At 41.3% G+C, this 16,463-nt stretch overlaps 1 protein-coding gene across 1 annotated transcript; it reads left to right on the top strand.

Moving 5' to 3' along the window:
* The first annotated feature begins 9,803 nt into the window (after nt 1-9,803).
* LOC103361359 (uncharacterized) lies at nt 9,804-14,876 on the top strand. Its single transcript, XM_008287415.1, has 3 exons — nt 9,804-10,075; nt 11,848-12,582; nt 13,082-14,876. Exons 1-3 carry the CDS (start codon nt 10,060-10,062, stop codon nt 13,165-13,167), a joined length of 837 nt encoding a protein of 278 aa, XP_008285637.1. The 5' UTR covers nt 9,804-10,059; the 3' UTR covers nt 13,168-14,876.
* Nucleotides 14,877-16,463: the final 1,587 nt, after the last annotated feature.

The following is a 16,463-nucleotide window of genomic DNA, read 5'->3' on the forward strand; positions in this document are numbered from 1 at the left end:
CTAAAAAGTCTCATGTTCTATTTTTTCTAGGGTGTTGCATAATCGGCTGATCTCTCTTTGGTATAGGGTTGCAAAAAATGGCAGTAATAGTCGCCTGTGTTCAGAAAGCCTTATCGGTACATATATGTCATTGTATAAAAATTTAAAATAAGCCCACTGACTGAAGGAATTCCCCCAGACTAGCCCTTCCTCCTGTCTGGCCCGCTCATGTTATACCTCACCAGTTTGTTCAGACTGACAGAGGGAGGAAAAAAAAGGAAATTAGCTCATCAGCAGACTGACGTAACCCTCATGTAAAGATAACTAGTTGAGAAAAAAGCAGACAGGCTGTCATTCCTTGTGCTCCACACGGGGCCATTAACATGCCTTATTAGGACATCGGCAGACGGTTGTCAGAAGGCAGATGATGCTTTTTGTTTTCTGTTTTTTTTTGCCGGTCAGCCTTCTCTCAGACAGTCTGAATCATGTGATCCCTCTGTAGGTCAGGGCACTTGGCCACTTACTCACCATGGGACTCTGACCGAGTGGGACTTCTTAGTTGAAAATTAGACAATGGCAGGTACATTTATGGGAAAAAGATAAATAAACAACTAGCTTTCTTGTAAAGAAAAGAAAGCAGTTAATCATTCTGGCGCAGCTCCATGCCATATCCAGTTAAACGCTATTGTAGGAGGTGCATTTATAGATCCAGGGTTCGCTTTTGGTAAGCTATTGGCAAACATGAAATTGGGGCTATCAGTCTGGGATAAATTACCGCACTTACTCACAATTCAGACAAAAAAGAAGTGTTATTTATAGGCCCTGTACTTCTATTCCACTGATAACACCTCTTAAAACCTGCCAGCTTCCCTTTCTGGTTCCAGGTGTGTGCGCTGCATGAAGGTACATTTCCTTTCACACTCAGAGCCCTAAAAGCAGGTCGTGTGTGAGGTCAGCACAGTTTACAGACAACAGCTACTTACGCGTTCACCTGTTGCTACTGTAAGCACGCATTGCTTTTGAACTGTTTGAAAGCGTAATTCCTATAGCCTTGAGGCGACTGTGCAAATGCTGGGCTGTCGTGTATATTTGCACAGAGGTAAGCACTTCCTGATATAGACTTTATTAAACTCTGACAAATAAGCTTGTCCCAGTTTGTTTGTAGTTGCTGATATCAGCAGCAAACAGAAAATAAAACTGGAGCCAGACTTTTTCAAGCTTTACATACATACATTCAAAATATTCATATATAGAAACAAGACTAAAGGCTCACAGCCGTGCTTGCAGATATATGAGGATGTAGTACACGTTCACAGATGGCTGAGATGGGAAATAATCCCATTTGATCACTGCATCTATGTTTGATTCTTATGTATTTCTGTATTAGTTAAGCACCAACCTCAACATACTGTACGACATGGCTATCTACATTACAATTTAAATCTTACACAGTTTAAAAAAGAAGGAAAAAAATAACTGGGGTGACCGAAGTACTTTAAATAGGAGAAAATAACAGTATCTTAAAAATACAGTCGTTTTTCATTATTAAAATACATTTTCTAGCCTTAATTTATGTATTATTGAACAAATATATCTATGTAAAATTACAGAACCAATACTTCTTTTTCTGTTAGTTGCCACTTGTATCTAGTTTTAAAACAAAAGTACTAAACTTGAATTAAACTGTTTCACCAATTGAATAATTTTTTTTTTTAATGTGAAATTACAATAAATATGTAAATATATTTTAAAGAGTATTTGTATATTTTAAAAAAAACAAATCTGTAGAATAAAAAGGGAACATTCCATTAAATTTTTTTTTTTTTTTAATTTTAAACAGCTGTTGAGACATTTTGCTAAAAAGAAAAAAACAAGTATCCAATAGTAGAATCTAATAAATAGATTAGATAGACATGACAACAAATATTTCAGGAGTGATAGACAGACCAACACTGGAAATGCTGCCAGTGTGGCTAAAAATAATAAAAACAAGGAAATAATGAGAAATACAAGACAAAAAGTTTCCTGGATAATTCATTTTAAATTCATATGAAGTCTGGGTGAACCTGTTGGGAGTTTTCTGTGATCATTTATTGTCTCTGCTGTGTTTACTGAACAAACAGTGTACTATTTTCACACACCGCAAACAGTAAGCAAGCAAAGGAATGCACAGCTCCTGATGATCCTGCACTTCCATAAAAACCTGCAGCTTGTGATATGCACGTAGTATATCTTAACTCCAAACACACAGAATCACATAAGCTACTGGAGCAACATCCTGAGGAAATCGCCTCTCCCTTCAAGTCTTACTGTAATGAGGCATCAAAGCTTGGGCCGCAGCCAAGGACATAGGATGTGTGTGAGATTAAGTAGGTTTTTAGGTGGCTGTACAACCCCAGCAGAGATGTCTCACTTTGAACTTGTGTAATTTTGAATTTCCAAGTTATTGAATACTGAAACCACCCAATTTCTTTCTTTCTCTCTCTTAAGTCACTTCCTCAGATATGATTCCTTTGAATTTAGCCAAATAACAGGAAAACCCAACTTTGAGGCCAGTAGGTACAATGAAACCCCCCCCCCCGATGAGTTCTCGTTTGAGAAACTGAGCCATTTCCTTCTATGAAACCAGAGGCCTGTTGTACTTGTTCAGGAAGGTGTGACAAGAGAATGAATGAAGACCTGGATTTACACATCTCATGATTAAATCGGATCGCTTTCACTGGAGGAGCTCCTGTTGTTACTTAATCAGATCAAACACATGACCGCACGTAAACTAACTTTGAGTAATCCTTCACACTCACTGTACCACCACCCAGATTAATTTGTATTTTTCACAACACTGTTATGTCATATGTTTGACACTGGTGACCAGTACAAACTTCAGTGACTCTCCACTTCACTGGAAGCTAAGCATTTATTATGACATCAAAAGTTGATCGGCTGTTGTTTTCCACTGTGCCACGAACAAGACTTCAGTCTCGGTTTAACCTGATCTGAATGACACATTAACAAACCTGCCGTACAGGACACTTGTCATAGCAAACAAAAAACACATTCCTTCTATCATGTTGTCTAGTGTAGCAAATATTTGATAACAGAGCAGGGCGAACCATAAATCTGCACCTACCACTCCTGTTTTCATATTTCCACGCCTCATCCTACTTCCCCCTACAGGTGAACACCCCGCTAGGACATAAAAGTGTAAAGGTGTGTGCAGCATTCAAGTAAATACCAATACAAACTGGTATGTTTGTTGGCATGTTGCATTGGTTAGATGTGACTCATTAAGGAGGGAACTATGAAAAGTGACATGGTAATATTCTGGTCAAAATGGCCAACAATATACACTAATCAAAAAACTAAAGGGAACACTAAAATAACACATCCTAGATCTCAATGAATGAAATATTCCAGTTGAAAATCTTTATTCATTACAAAGTGGAATACGTTGAGGGTCTGTGGTCACCACCTGCAGAACCACTTCCTTTATAGGGCTTGCCTTGCTAATGCCTCTCATTTCCACCTGTCGTCTGGTCCATTTGCACAACAGCAGGTGAAAGTGATTCACAGTCAGTGTTACTTCCTACCTGGACAGGTTGATTTCCCAGAAGTGTGATTGACTTGGAGTTACATTGTGTTGTTTCAGTGTTCCCTTTATTTTTTTGAGCAGTATATTTTACTGTATGTCTCAAGATCAGAATTAAACAGAAATGTGAATTTTTAATACGTTTATAATCAAGATTTCGTCCTAGAAGGAGCCTAAGTAACATCTTAAACAACTCTAACGATAAAATAAAGATAACTAATAATTCAAGGAGGCATATTAAGATTAAAATATACCCTAAAATATCAGCAACCATGCTTCCTTTATACCACCAAAATCACTAGGATACTTTAAGCTTTTCTTCTTATTCTTCACAGTCTACTATTGATTTGTTTTACAGTTGTTCTAATAAGAGTCTACAGCCATGACACCTGCTCTGTGAAGCTGTATGGGCAAAGGCGGGCGCTAGAGTGGACATAGTTAAGCCTTGATTATACTCCCTTACAGATGCACAGACAGCTATGGACAGCTGAGGATACTACTGACGCATAATTGTTGTTACACTGCTGTTTATTCCGTGTTAGTCTGCTGGGATGTTGCATGCATGCGCAGTAGGTTGTATCAACACATTATGTGCAAGAACACAACTGAGCTTGTGGTGTAGCCGCTGCACAGACACAAATTTTGGCCTGCGGTGAGCATCCGTGGAGGACTCCATGCGTACTTTGGCAGATAAAGCTTACGTCACGCTGACCTTGACATACTAGTGGAAAGTATAACACTGGCCTTAGGCTACTGCGAACACTCCAGCTGTATCTGACCAATAGAGATTTTAAAACAGGTTTTCTTCAACAGATTGTGAAGAAATCTGCAGGGGTAGAATGGTTCTTTTCAGACTGCTCCTTCAGACTGAAGGTCGACACTAACCTACCTTTTATAATAAAACTATTAAAATACTGCTTTGAAAGCTAAAGTCAATATGAGTGAAGTGTGGGGATCAAACCATCAATCCAGATGACCCAACATACCACCTGGGCCACAACAACTGAGACAAAGACTCCTTAGTTTTGCAGGTATTTGGTACCTGTCCAAATTAAAACCTTACCTGACTTTGGTGATACATAGAAACTCAAGAGATCATAAAGTGATTATAGTTCATCCTTAAGAAAACAAATATGTTTAAACTGGATTTCATGGAAATGTTGAGGAAGTTAACTTAAAACCAGAGTTTCAAGTTAAATTCAGAGTAAAAATCTAAATCACCAACATCAGTATGCTTCATCCTCTGGATAAATGAACCATGCAAACCGCGGTTATGTTGGACTGACATAAATATCAGTCCATCTAAAGGCTGTTGAGATGTTTCAATTTGAGCCTGAACTGAAACTTTAACAGTTATCAAAAGAAGGTAAAAGTTCACGGCATTCTTTGTAAAGTGCTGGTTGTGTTCGTACCAGGAGGAACAGATTGTAAAGTGCTTTTTGCTCCAACAGAACTCAGAGATATCGAACTGGAATGTTACCTTCATTGTTGACAAGTCTAAGTACTGCCGATATACATCAGTAAATGCCAGAGACATTTGATTTAAGGCCCTTAGAAAACGAGAACTGGTTGTAAAACACATGTGTTCTTATATAGTGGAATTTTACTTCCTAAATTTTCTGTTTGCCTTGCTTCCAACAATAGAAGTGTTACATCCATGTTCTCAAGACATCACAGGCCACAACCCTTTTTTCCTCTAACAGTTTGTTCTATATGACTCAGGAAACGTGCTTCTTGGAACAAAGCCCCTGATTTTGAGAGCTTTAGGCTGACTGGAGTTGAAATAGCCATCCGGTTTGGGTCATTTATTGTCTATTTATAGTGTGAATTGAAACCTAATCTCATCAGCAAGTGTTTTATTTTCCCTTTCTCTGCTACTTGTCTCTCTGGTTTAGGGTACACTCTGTTCCTTTTTCTCTGAAATCCCTAAATTTCCTCTTTGCTTGGCTGTGAACTGTGTTGACTTTGACCATTCAAGGAGCGGTTTTACATTCAAGGAGCTCTTTTGTAATGAACTGATGCAATTATACTCTCTCGGACTGCCCGTTTTCCTTCCCCCTGCTTTCAGTGGTCAGAGATTGCCTTTGTTACCTCACAATGACTTGTAATTGCCTCCTGAGAGGGTTGCTAATTTGTTAGTTTCAGTCATATACGCAGTAGTCAGAGCCTTTGAATTAATAGCTGACAATTAGTTTCTGAACAACTGGGTGTGTCTGTAGCAGCCAGGTCCACTGATAATAATGTGGTTATGTGTGGTTGTATAATCTAAAAAAATACTTTCCACTGTGACTATTGGATTAACATTAAATATTGATGATTTATGTGTTTCTCCTGCCAAGAATAGCGGCTATGTGATGCCACATGTCTACTTTGCCAATCTCATGTAAACATGCTCAAAACTGACGTGTTTCCATATAAATGTCAAGCATATTTTAAGCAAACTTTTGAAATGTCACAAAAAATGTTTAGGCTTGTTTCCATTTACTGTTTTGGTCGCGAATAAACTAAGCTGATAAAAATCATCAGAACGTGAAGGTACAGGCGACATTATACATAGCTGCCATAAACAAAGTAGAAAAAGCTGCCAAAAAAATGGTTGTATCCTAACAGTGAAAAAACATGAAGAAGATGAAGAAACAAACAAAACTTAGAAGTCTTTAGCGATTTTTTTCAGTCAGGAAGGTTGAAATTATTCATCCATGTCAGCTGAAACTGGCCACGATTCATGCTGTCTGGAGACGAAGACAACAAAAAAAAGTGGAAACAGCTGCAGAACAGCGCACGTTGAATCTTGGGATAGTTTGGGCTGTGAAGGACCCAGTGCCTGGGAAAAGTTGGCAGCGTTTCTTGGTTTGAAGGAGTTGTCAAAATTGGACTGCCTAGTCGCGCCGTTGTGACTTATCCAGTCTTCAAATACAGCCTTCAAAGGATGTGGCCACACAGCTAAAATACAGGTGAGGCTGATGGGAGTGCCCGGTTTGGTCGTCGTCTGTTAAAAACAATGATATTTATGACATTTAATTCTGATGGTAACATTGACTATTAAGTCAGTGGCATTCAATTCAACTGAAAGGGAAGTTTCAAGGACCATCAAAGTCTATAGGATCTGTTTCTCGGGAAACTCTCAGGAACTTAAAGGCCGTCTCAGGGCCTCTGGGATAGGTACTTATGCGCAACCCTGAAAGACTTTTGTGATTGGTTAAACTCAGAGAAGACAGGAAATGCCATTTTCCACCCTCTTAATCTAGTTGTCAAGTTGTATCCTTCTTTTCTCTAATGTCACCATCAACAACTTAAAATTCACCTTAACAAACCCTCCTTTTTCTATTTCTTACAAGTGCTTACAACTGGAGTTAAGTCCAGTAACTGCTCTTTGTCGTGGTTTTCCAGAGTTGACGTCACGTAGCTCATTGAAGCTGTTGGATCTCGCTCCTCAGTGGAAACAGAAATCCTGAAAGGGCAGATTACGGTGCTGTTTCTGCAGAAGTTTATGCCACGTCGCACCTGCCCCAAGTTTGGACACCTATTGATATCTGGGCAGAATGTTATTTTCAGCCTTTCCAACTGTTTACTCGAGACAAATCAACTGACTGACTGAAACCCCCATTCCTGTTTCAACACTGCTAGCATGGCTACAAAAGTCAATGTAATGTGGCTACATACCAAAACACTACTGGAAATACAAGGTATGCTGCAGAATGTTTCTAGTAAACAATGATAGTTTTAAAAAGGATTGAACCTGAGAAGTATCCAGAACTCCGCCCCTGTTCTTCAGTCTTGCGTGCTTTGACCTCGAGAGTCGTTACCAATCAAGTGGGCAATTGAAGACCTCATTGTATGTATGTACTCCCTGAATGGGTCTCTTAATTGGAGCACAAAGTGCCCCGTACCTGTAATGTAACATGCCGCAACATGCCGCAACATGCTCTCGCCTGCTCAAGAACTGCAGCTGCAGGACTGCTTGTGCCACAGTTTGGATGCTGAGCTTGTTCTCAGTGCCCGTTGTGAGATACGTAGGGAGGGTGGGTGCCTGTCTGAGATGATCCATTATGTCACCGGTGCCCTAAGAATAGCTCCAGTGTGTCCTGCTAGGCACTGAGGCGAGTGTGACGTCCAGAACTTAACTGTTGTTGGGCCAAACCCAGAAGAAACAGGGGCCCTACTGTTTCTTCATCTCAGGCACACCCAGCTGCACACACACACATACACACACACACACACACACATACATACAGACGCGTACACACATGGAACCGTTTAAAGTTTTCCTCTGCCACTGTTCAAAATGCCCCCAGAATAAACACTTGAAGCAGAACTGAAGCAGTGAGGCCAATGATCCCCATTAGAGACGGGCTGTGACGCAACGTGATGGTAATGAAAGGTAGTGGGTTTCAGATGTTTCCCCACCATGTAGCGCACATATGTTTAAGTAAAGAAACGTGAAACTCTCAGTTGGAGGAGCATGCTGTCATGGGCTTGTGGAATTATGTCAATTCACTTGGTATCAAAAATAGTCTCCATTTGTACATATTTATATCGGTCGATGCAGAAATATTATGGTTTTTTTTGTTTTTGTTTACACAAAATGTCTTAGCTGGTGCTTTAAGAATTTGTCCATCTGTTAACTGTGGTCATCTTCCATCTATTTTAGTAATTTGAAAAACAAAAAAATGACAAAAAGTTGTTGGTTCCAGCTGTTTGAATGTGGAGATTTGCTCAATTTCTCTCTATTGTATTGTGGATATTGTAAATTGGGTGAATTGAGTTTTTTTTTAAAAAAAAAAAAACTATTTAAAAATGTGGGAAAGAGATTAATATGCAATGAAAATGACTGGTGGTCAACTTTTCTCTTAATTCACTTACTGTTCTGTATGCGATTGATTTTTAGGCATGCTAATTGACTATTTCTAAAACAACCTGATCCGATCACACAGTAAGGCTACTTTGGAATAAATAAAAATCTGTGTCCCGTGAAACTGATCCTAAATGGAGTTAGATGGATGACATTAAGCAGATGCTGTGTCTCCACCACCAGCATCAAACACTTGATTTCCTGCATTCTGACAAAATTTTCTTCACTAATTTGTGCCTTTTCTGTATCAATTTGTTCTGGAAAAGTCTTCATATATGTAAAGGAAAACACAAAATTCAGATGACAATTCAAAATATGTTGGTATGTAGACGCCTCCAATTATGTTTGCCACAATAGAAGATGTGACACCCCTTAACTGAGGCATGAGGTGACTTTCCACTGCAGGAACTTGGGGAAAACAACCTCCTAATTGGCCCTTTTAGCCATTCTGTTCCCGTTACTGAGTTTGGTCTGACATCTTCGATCATGACTCCAACTATGCCAAAACAACAACAAATAGCAGTCAGTGGATGTAAGTCTAGTTCTATGAGCATGCAGGAAATAGAACAATGGAGGGTTTGTTATGTTCCCCTATATGGCAAATGTTCCATTGTTGATCGTGATGTGGAGGAGAAGACTGATACTGGATGAGGAGAGGAGACAAAAATGGTGCCTGTTGTCCTCTCTGGGCTTCATCAATCAGCATTTGTCTTCTTTCAGGTAAACCAATAAAGGTCAAAACCTGCATTTTTCAGGACCTACCCTGGAGTAGATTAGTTTCTGTCCCTCATAGAGATTCAACAGGAGCCATTCTGAAACAGCCTGCAAGCTCCTGCAGTGGAAACCAGCCTACTGTTGTGTCTATTAGTAATGTTAAAGTCTATTTTATTTTGGGGGGACAAATGCAGGTGTTCTAAATACCAAGGGGGGCATGTTCCCTGCATCGCCCTTCAAATCTGTACCTATGAACTCAAGTAAAGAACCCAAAATATATCCTCAAATACAGTGCTTACATAAATGTACTTATATACATATCACCACTGCTGTTACACAATGATTTAACCAATCTTAAAGCCACTTGGAGAGAAAACCAATAAACCTCTGATGTGCATGTAAATATGTACAGAAGGAATACGCTGTGTCATCAATCTTGCTTAAAGCCTTAATGCCAGTAAGTGAACAAAGATAGTTCAATTGTTGCCCATCCTGCCATGTACTGTAAATCCCTTTTGTGCCGTAAATCAACACTTTCACCCTGCAGCCCTCCCTCTGCTCCCACACCAACCAGCCTCCTCACCGCTGCAGACGCAAGTGCTCGTCCACGTGTGTGTGACGAGGCCGCGCCTGCGCTGTTTAAAACGCTCGTCCCACGAGCTCCGTGATTCACTCACACTAGCAGAGAGAGCAGAGCGACGTGCAGTCTGGTCGTTAACCGCCTCACCGCGCAGCTCCGAGCACACACAGCCGAAAGAGGAGCGGGATTGAGAAGTTTGTTCGTACCGACAGTTCCGTTTCAACATTTATCTTCCCCGCCAATCGAACACTTTTATGTGAACGAGCAGGTTAGTTCCACCTGCTCGGTGCCTCTCAAACTTTCAAAGGACGCTACGGTTCACCTGAGGTGCACGCGGACATCGTTTGCATGAAACTGTGGCCAGGTGAGTTACTTCCACTTTTCTTTAAAAAAAACAAATTGTAACTATGTTTTAGAAAAAAAGTTTATTCCTCTTTACATATTTTTTTACAATGTGAGTGGTTTGTGACAGTTTAAAGCTTTTTTTCTTTTTTGCCACAAAGCGTTGTAAAACACAGAACGTCACCCCTCACAGAACCCCGCTGGAAAATCTGTCATTTTAAAATTAACTTGCTTATTTATGATATTTTGCCTCGCATTACATATTGTTGAGTCGCTTTAAGTTATCATCAGTGATTGTTTGGTAATTCGGCATTGAAGTGAGCAGCACATAATTTGAATTAACTTCATGCTGTTGCTCCATCAAGATTACAGGAGCCACATCCCTCATGTTCACGTTTATTGAAGAACTGGCCGCCTCTTATTTCCCTTCTGTGTTGAGTGTGGTTTTAGTTTGACACATATTTTGAATCAAGTGTTGGCCAAGAATATATCATCATGCGTAATGGTTCTTTAGCACAAATGTGTGAGGCACATATAAGCAGAAATGTTGTGTCCACCTCCACAGGCTCTGCACAGTATGAACTGTTTACATGTGACAGCTCTTTGCACATGGCAGACAACAAGAGATCTGTTTATTCAGATTACATTTAGATACTTTGACGCACGTGCGGTCTCACCTTGATGCAAATTTAGATTACATTTGATTTAATCTCTGTGCCCAGTGATGGAAAAAGCCAACACCTTAGTAGCTTTGGATAAATGCAGAGTTAATATCTGTTAGTGTACATGCATTTCCAATTAAGTTGTATTTTCAATGATTTAGCATGTTTGTGACCCATACATGCAAGTGCAGGTGTACATGATTTGGGTCGACCTGGGCATGGGTCAACTTGTATCTCTTTGGTGATGTGACACACTCGCTAAAGCATGCCATTGTTTGTAGGAGAAATATTTCAGAAGGGGGGGGATGCAAAGCTGTTTCCTGCACAGGGGTTTGACTAACAATGGCCACCACCTTAGAACAGTCGGTGGTTCTCTCTGCAACTCACTTCTGAGGAGGGAGCTAGGATGTTGAAAGAATAGCCAAGAAAAGCGAAAGAGGAAAAAATACAAAGAGTAACACAATGGAGAGCGGGCGGTTCTGTGGGTTTGTAGGATGGGAGACAATGGGAGGCCAGATGTGGTTGCATAATACTTGAGTTAACAAGGTCACAGAAGCCTTCAAGTCCTCCAGTAACTCATAGTCTGGTGTTCTGAGGGTTGTTTGTAATACATGACACAGGGTCGAGTTTGAAGAAGGCACTGTGTCACTTTTGTGTTTTACAGAAATCTTCCATTTATTTTGGCATTTTTCCAGTTCTATCAGGGTGTTTGTGTGTCTCTTAAGGGGTCGACTGGTTTGAGGACAAAGCCCAGCCAAACCTGCCTGTAAATATTTAAAGGCTGGTGTCTGTGCTGAATGAATATTTCACGCTGAATGCGTCACTTTCGTAACCGATCCTGTCTGGTGGCCTTTTGTTTTTCCACTCTGGGTACAAGTTGTGCTGACATGCATGTTTTTTTGTTTTTTTTTCAAGGAGGCGCATAGTTTAGACTGCACAAATACTGTACCGTAGTGAAAGTTATGAAATATCTAAGAAAATCCTTCGTGTGATAACAAGCCGTTTCCTAGATGTAGCCTCTTCTTTTACCTTATTTAACTCTTAACAAAACTGAAGCATCTGTCTCACTGGATTCTTTTTGCATCTTTGAAGCTGATCCACTAACGTCACTCTTGTATCTACCTAATTTCAGATAAAGGCAGTGGATGCAACTACGCTCCATTTATAGAAGAAAGGTGGAAGATTGGGAGAGGCTCTAAGGAGAACCAAGCAAAAACGGGCAGTCACACCTCAACCAACATTCCCTCCAAACCCAGCCTGAAGAACACAATGTCCCTCAGCACATTCCACCTCATGCAGACCCTGAAGAACTCTCCTGCCGCGTTACGGCGCCGCTTCCGCCGTGACCGAACAGAGTCTTTGTCCCATGGCGATCCTCTATTTAAAGTCCACTACTTGGGCACAGAGAAAATCTTCTCTCTGGACCGAGAGCAGGCCCAGGACGCTATTACTCATTTGCTGGAAGGTATTGCTAATGGGAAGAAGCTGAGAAAAGATCACGCTCTGGTGGTGCGCCCCCGATACGTCGAGGTTAAAGAACTGAGCACAGGACGGCAGCTCACTAAGACGTACCTGCAGGACATTGCGTACTGTGCCGCAGATGCCAACCGACCCAATGTCTTCTTGTACATCTGCAAACATCACGGGCAGCAGCTGCAGTGTCGGGTGTTCTGGTGCAGTCGTGCAGAGCGGGCGCGAGACATGACGGCTTGCCTGGCACATTCCTTCCAGCAGGCGCTGAGCGACTGGCAGCAGGACGGCTCGGCCACGCTGCTGCCAGGAGAGACAAAAGGAAAACGTGTAGAGGAGTCGTCCAACTCTCATGCTAACACGAAGAGCTCTACGCTGCCGGCCAGTCTGGGAAAAGGTGAGATTCAACACAAATTGTAATTTAAGCCTATCTCCCCAGCTATCCTGAACTTGTTTTGGTACCATTTTCCCCAAAAGTGACGCATCTATGGAAAAATTTGACATTTTTAGTAAATGTCAAAAAGTCTGACTCCGGTCTGTTTTGGCTTGGTTGGAGAAGGTTATCAAAAAGAAAACAGAAGTCTGTAGTTTCAGAGTGCCCTTTAGCGGTTTTAAAATTTCCCTGCTTCATTGTCCTTATTATGCTGTCCTCTGTTAGCCATAATGTAGTCGCTCAGAATGAGAATATTGGTGCGGCTCTCAAGCCCAACCAGTGAAAGTAATGAAAACCAACAGCTGTGTAAGTGGTGGTGAAAGAATAGTCTCACTGGGTCACGTAAGAGTAAAGGCTGACAAACTGCTCTCACTGTTTTAATTAACTTTTAAACACCAACCAGTGCTCACTTTTCACTGGCAGCTGCTAAGCTTTTGTCTCTTCTTACGTCTTTTCTTTACAGTTCGCTGGAAGAAGAGAGGCTCTGTGTCGCGCAGCCCCCTCAAAGCCATCACCAGAAGAGGATCTGCCTCTGACACCTGGAACTGAAGCCCCGCTGTAACACGTCAATGTGGGACCACATTAACCTGATGACAACCTCAAGGGTGAAGGCACTGAACGAACTAAGGGAGGGACTGATTGCAAGACATGAGGAAGGACAAAAGGGATGAAACTGGGAAGTGAGAAAGTCCACATTTGAATGTGTGAGGACTGCTTGTGAGAGGATGATGCCATAATCAGTGGACTTGAAGGTTTTTGACGCAGCAAAGTTGTCTGTTGTCTTTTGCAAGAGTCGCGTCCAAACGGCACAAAACGCTGCCTTTTTGTTCACTTGTCAACAGATATGTGAGGACTTGTGACTGACTGGACATGAGGCCATTTGAGGACTGGATTGGGGCAAGTCCATGTCTCGTTTTGGTTGGCTTGCTTGTAAAGTATTCAGCTTGATACTGAAGCCACCAAAGAATTTGTTCTGTTGGAAAGACACCAACAACAATACTGGCTGTTGGCCAAATATTCCACAGGCAAAACTGGAAAAGACAAGGAGAGTCTGGATGTTTTTGAAGTTTGATTTTTATTTAACTGACATTTGTGACCGGTCAAGATGATTTTTTATTTTTTTTAAACCCTGTGGCATGAGCAAGCTTGTCTCTGTTCTCTACTTTGGTATTGGATGGACAAATTCAAGGTGGATGGAAAATGCAGGCATATCATACAAAAGTCAAGTTAAAATTCTTAGTCTGTAATGCGCATAAATGCAGTTAGTCATATTTTAGCACTTTTTAATTAGTCCTTTTATTCAATAATCTTAAAGTTCTATTCAAGGAATCAAAAATGTATTATTATTTTAAGAGGTCATCAGTTTCCATGAAATGTATGACAGGCCCAGCACCTGCATCATAAAATCAAAAACAGACCCTTGCAGAAATTGCAGGGTCAACAAAACCCTTCACTTACACATCCTGCAAAAAAACGAGAAAAAAAGCAGCAGATCCCAACCGTCATCCGTGATAAGTTATTTGCATTTATGTGGAAAAACACACTCAGCCATGACTTGCGGCTTTTTGTTTGTGTGTGTCCGAACACTGGGAACACTGTGTTCCCATGTGGAGCCTCTGTGAGGAATGCATAGCCATGCACCTGCATTCCAATTGGGGGGAAATTTGAGATCGGGAATCTTCTTAAAAGCCCCAAATTCCTCTTCATGTCCATCCATGACTTTGCATGTTGAGCAGCCTAGTCAGTAAATGCTACAATGTGCTTTTAGCTGTTGAGCCCTCCGCTTTTTCACATCACCGAAGCCATAAAAGGTGCCCGAGCTACTTAAGTCCATTTAAAGTGACGGTTATAGGCATTGATATGTGCTGCATTGCATAACAGGCTCTCATGATGGTGATTTCAATCTTAAGGTTTACAAATGAGAGACTTGAGGATTAGTGGTACGCCCTGAAGCTACCATTAACTTCTCATTTTGTGTTTTCTGACCAAAACTAAGCTAGAAATTCTCCTTTTTTAAACAGGAAAGGTGTCTGTATTTTTTGACTGATGTGCCACTAGGTTTTTTTTTGTCAGTTAGTTTTTTTTTTAACTTTTTGTACTTGATGTATCTTTTCAGTTACAAATGGCACAACCCTCATCTCAGAAAAGGGGTTAATATGCCTGCTTTAAGATGTATTTTATCAATGTACTGTTTTATGTCACTGTACATATTTAATTAAATATGTATTTTATGAAATATTAAAACTTTTTATACAGCATTTATTTGTTTGTTTGTGTCAATACATGTTGTTCTCATACCACTGTTAGGACAAATATTTGACCAGATATAGCTTGTGCAGCTTTGACCCTGATTAATGGTTCTGCTTCCCGGCTCGAGTTTTAAAATGTTATATTTGGCCAGAAGAAAACAGAATTCTTGTCTTTGACTGTGTGTGTGTGGGAGAGGGAGCGATTGAAGGGTCTAGAGGTGGCAGGGCAAGATATTCAGAGAGGTCCTGGGATTTTTAATCTGTCATGTGACTTGTTTCCCAGGGTCATTTCTCCAGTGTTTTCACATTCAAAAAGTTAGGTACACGTGACTACCTTCTAACCGTAGTGCAGATGCAGAAAGAGCTCCGTCTGAATACTGCAGCTTTGAAACAAACAGGTTTGCACAGCGCGTGTGCAGTAATCCCCAGAGTCTGCGCCTTAAAAATGAATACAATGAGTCAGGTTTTCCTGCAACAAACCGTAAAACACGCACACAAATCAAATTTAAAACCGCATCCTTCTAGAGGAAGTCCTCCTAGTGAGAGTTCACCCATTTGAACCTGATGAGACGGCAGTAAAAGTGCCCCATCCTGAAGTGGATCGTATACAGTTACAGTTACTCCTCTGCGGATGAGTCCTGCGCCGTGTGGCTGCTGGCCGACCCGGAGCTCTCTCTGAGCCGCTGTAACTCCAGCAGGGACTGAACGTGGAGACGCCTCAGAGGCTTCACCTCCTCTGCCACTGGAAGGAGAGAACGATATCATCACAAACATAAACTGACACCCTCAAATTCTTTGGTGTAGTGTAGTGGTCGTAAAGGCTTGAAATAGGTCTGATGTCTTCATAATGTGGCTAAACAGCACCCCCTGCTGGCTTTTATAAGTACAACAATGGCAGTGTTTTAATATAACAGTGGTTTACTGTACTGCAGCATTCCAAAGTGTCCCACCTTTGTCATAGTGCAGCTCGTCCCGGTTGCCGTAAATCACATACATCTCCAGGAAGTTGAGAAGAGCCCCTGTGACGAGGAAGCGGTCCGGAACGGGAAGACTTTTGATGTAACGCATGTCCAGCGCGAAGGGGTTGGAGGGCGAGGGAACAGTGCACAGGCACACCAGCTCACTAACAACATCCCACACACGAATACCTGCAAAAAAGAACGGAAGAGTTTTTGTTTATACCAGTAACTTAATATCTAAAGCACATGAAGCTTTTTTCCACCAACCAAATCCACACCAAACACTAATCTCTGCAAACTCAAGACCAGACATCTGCATCTGATTAAGCTCATGGAAAATGGTGTAATTATTGAATCTGTGCACTCAAACAATAACTTTCTCCTGTTAGGATTCCACACATTGTTTCCATACCTCGTGTCTGCCAGTCTGCGATGGACTTGAGTTTCATGGGCGTGTCCTTGACCATCGAATCGGTGCCGCCGATGTTGACCAGGCGCTCGTGATTGGAGCGTATCCAGGCGTAGGGGCGTCCGTACTTGACGTATCCGGCCAATAAAAACAAAGTGCAGTTGACCTCCTGTTCAGGGATAAAGTGGAGGTTTGTGTTACTGAGTGAGCAAGTTAATGTTAGAAGAA

The sequence above is a fragment of the Stegastes partitus genome, unplaced genomic scaffold, assembly GCF_000690725.1.
Source record: "Stegastes partitus isolate 25-593 unplaced genomic scaffold, Stegastes_partitus-1.0.2 Scaffold499, whole genome shotgun sequence".
Taxonomy (NCBI): domain Eukaryota; kingdom Metazoa; phylum Chordata; class Actinopteri; family Pomacentridae; genus Stegastes; species Stegastes partitus.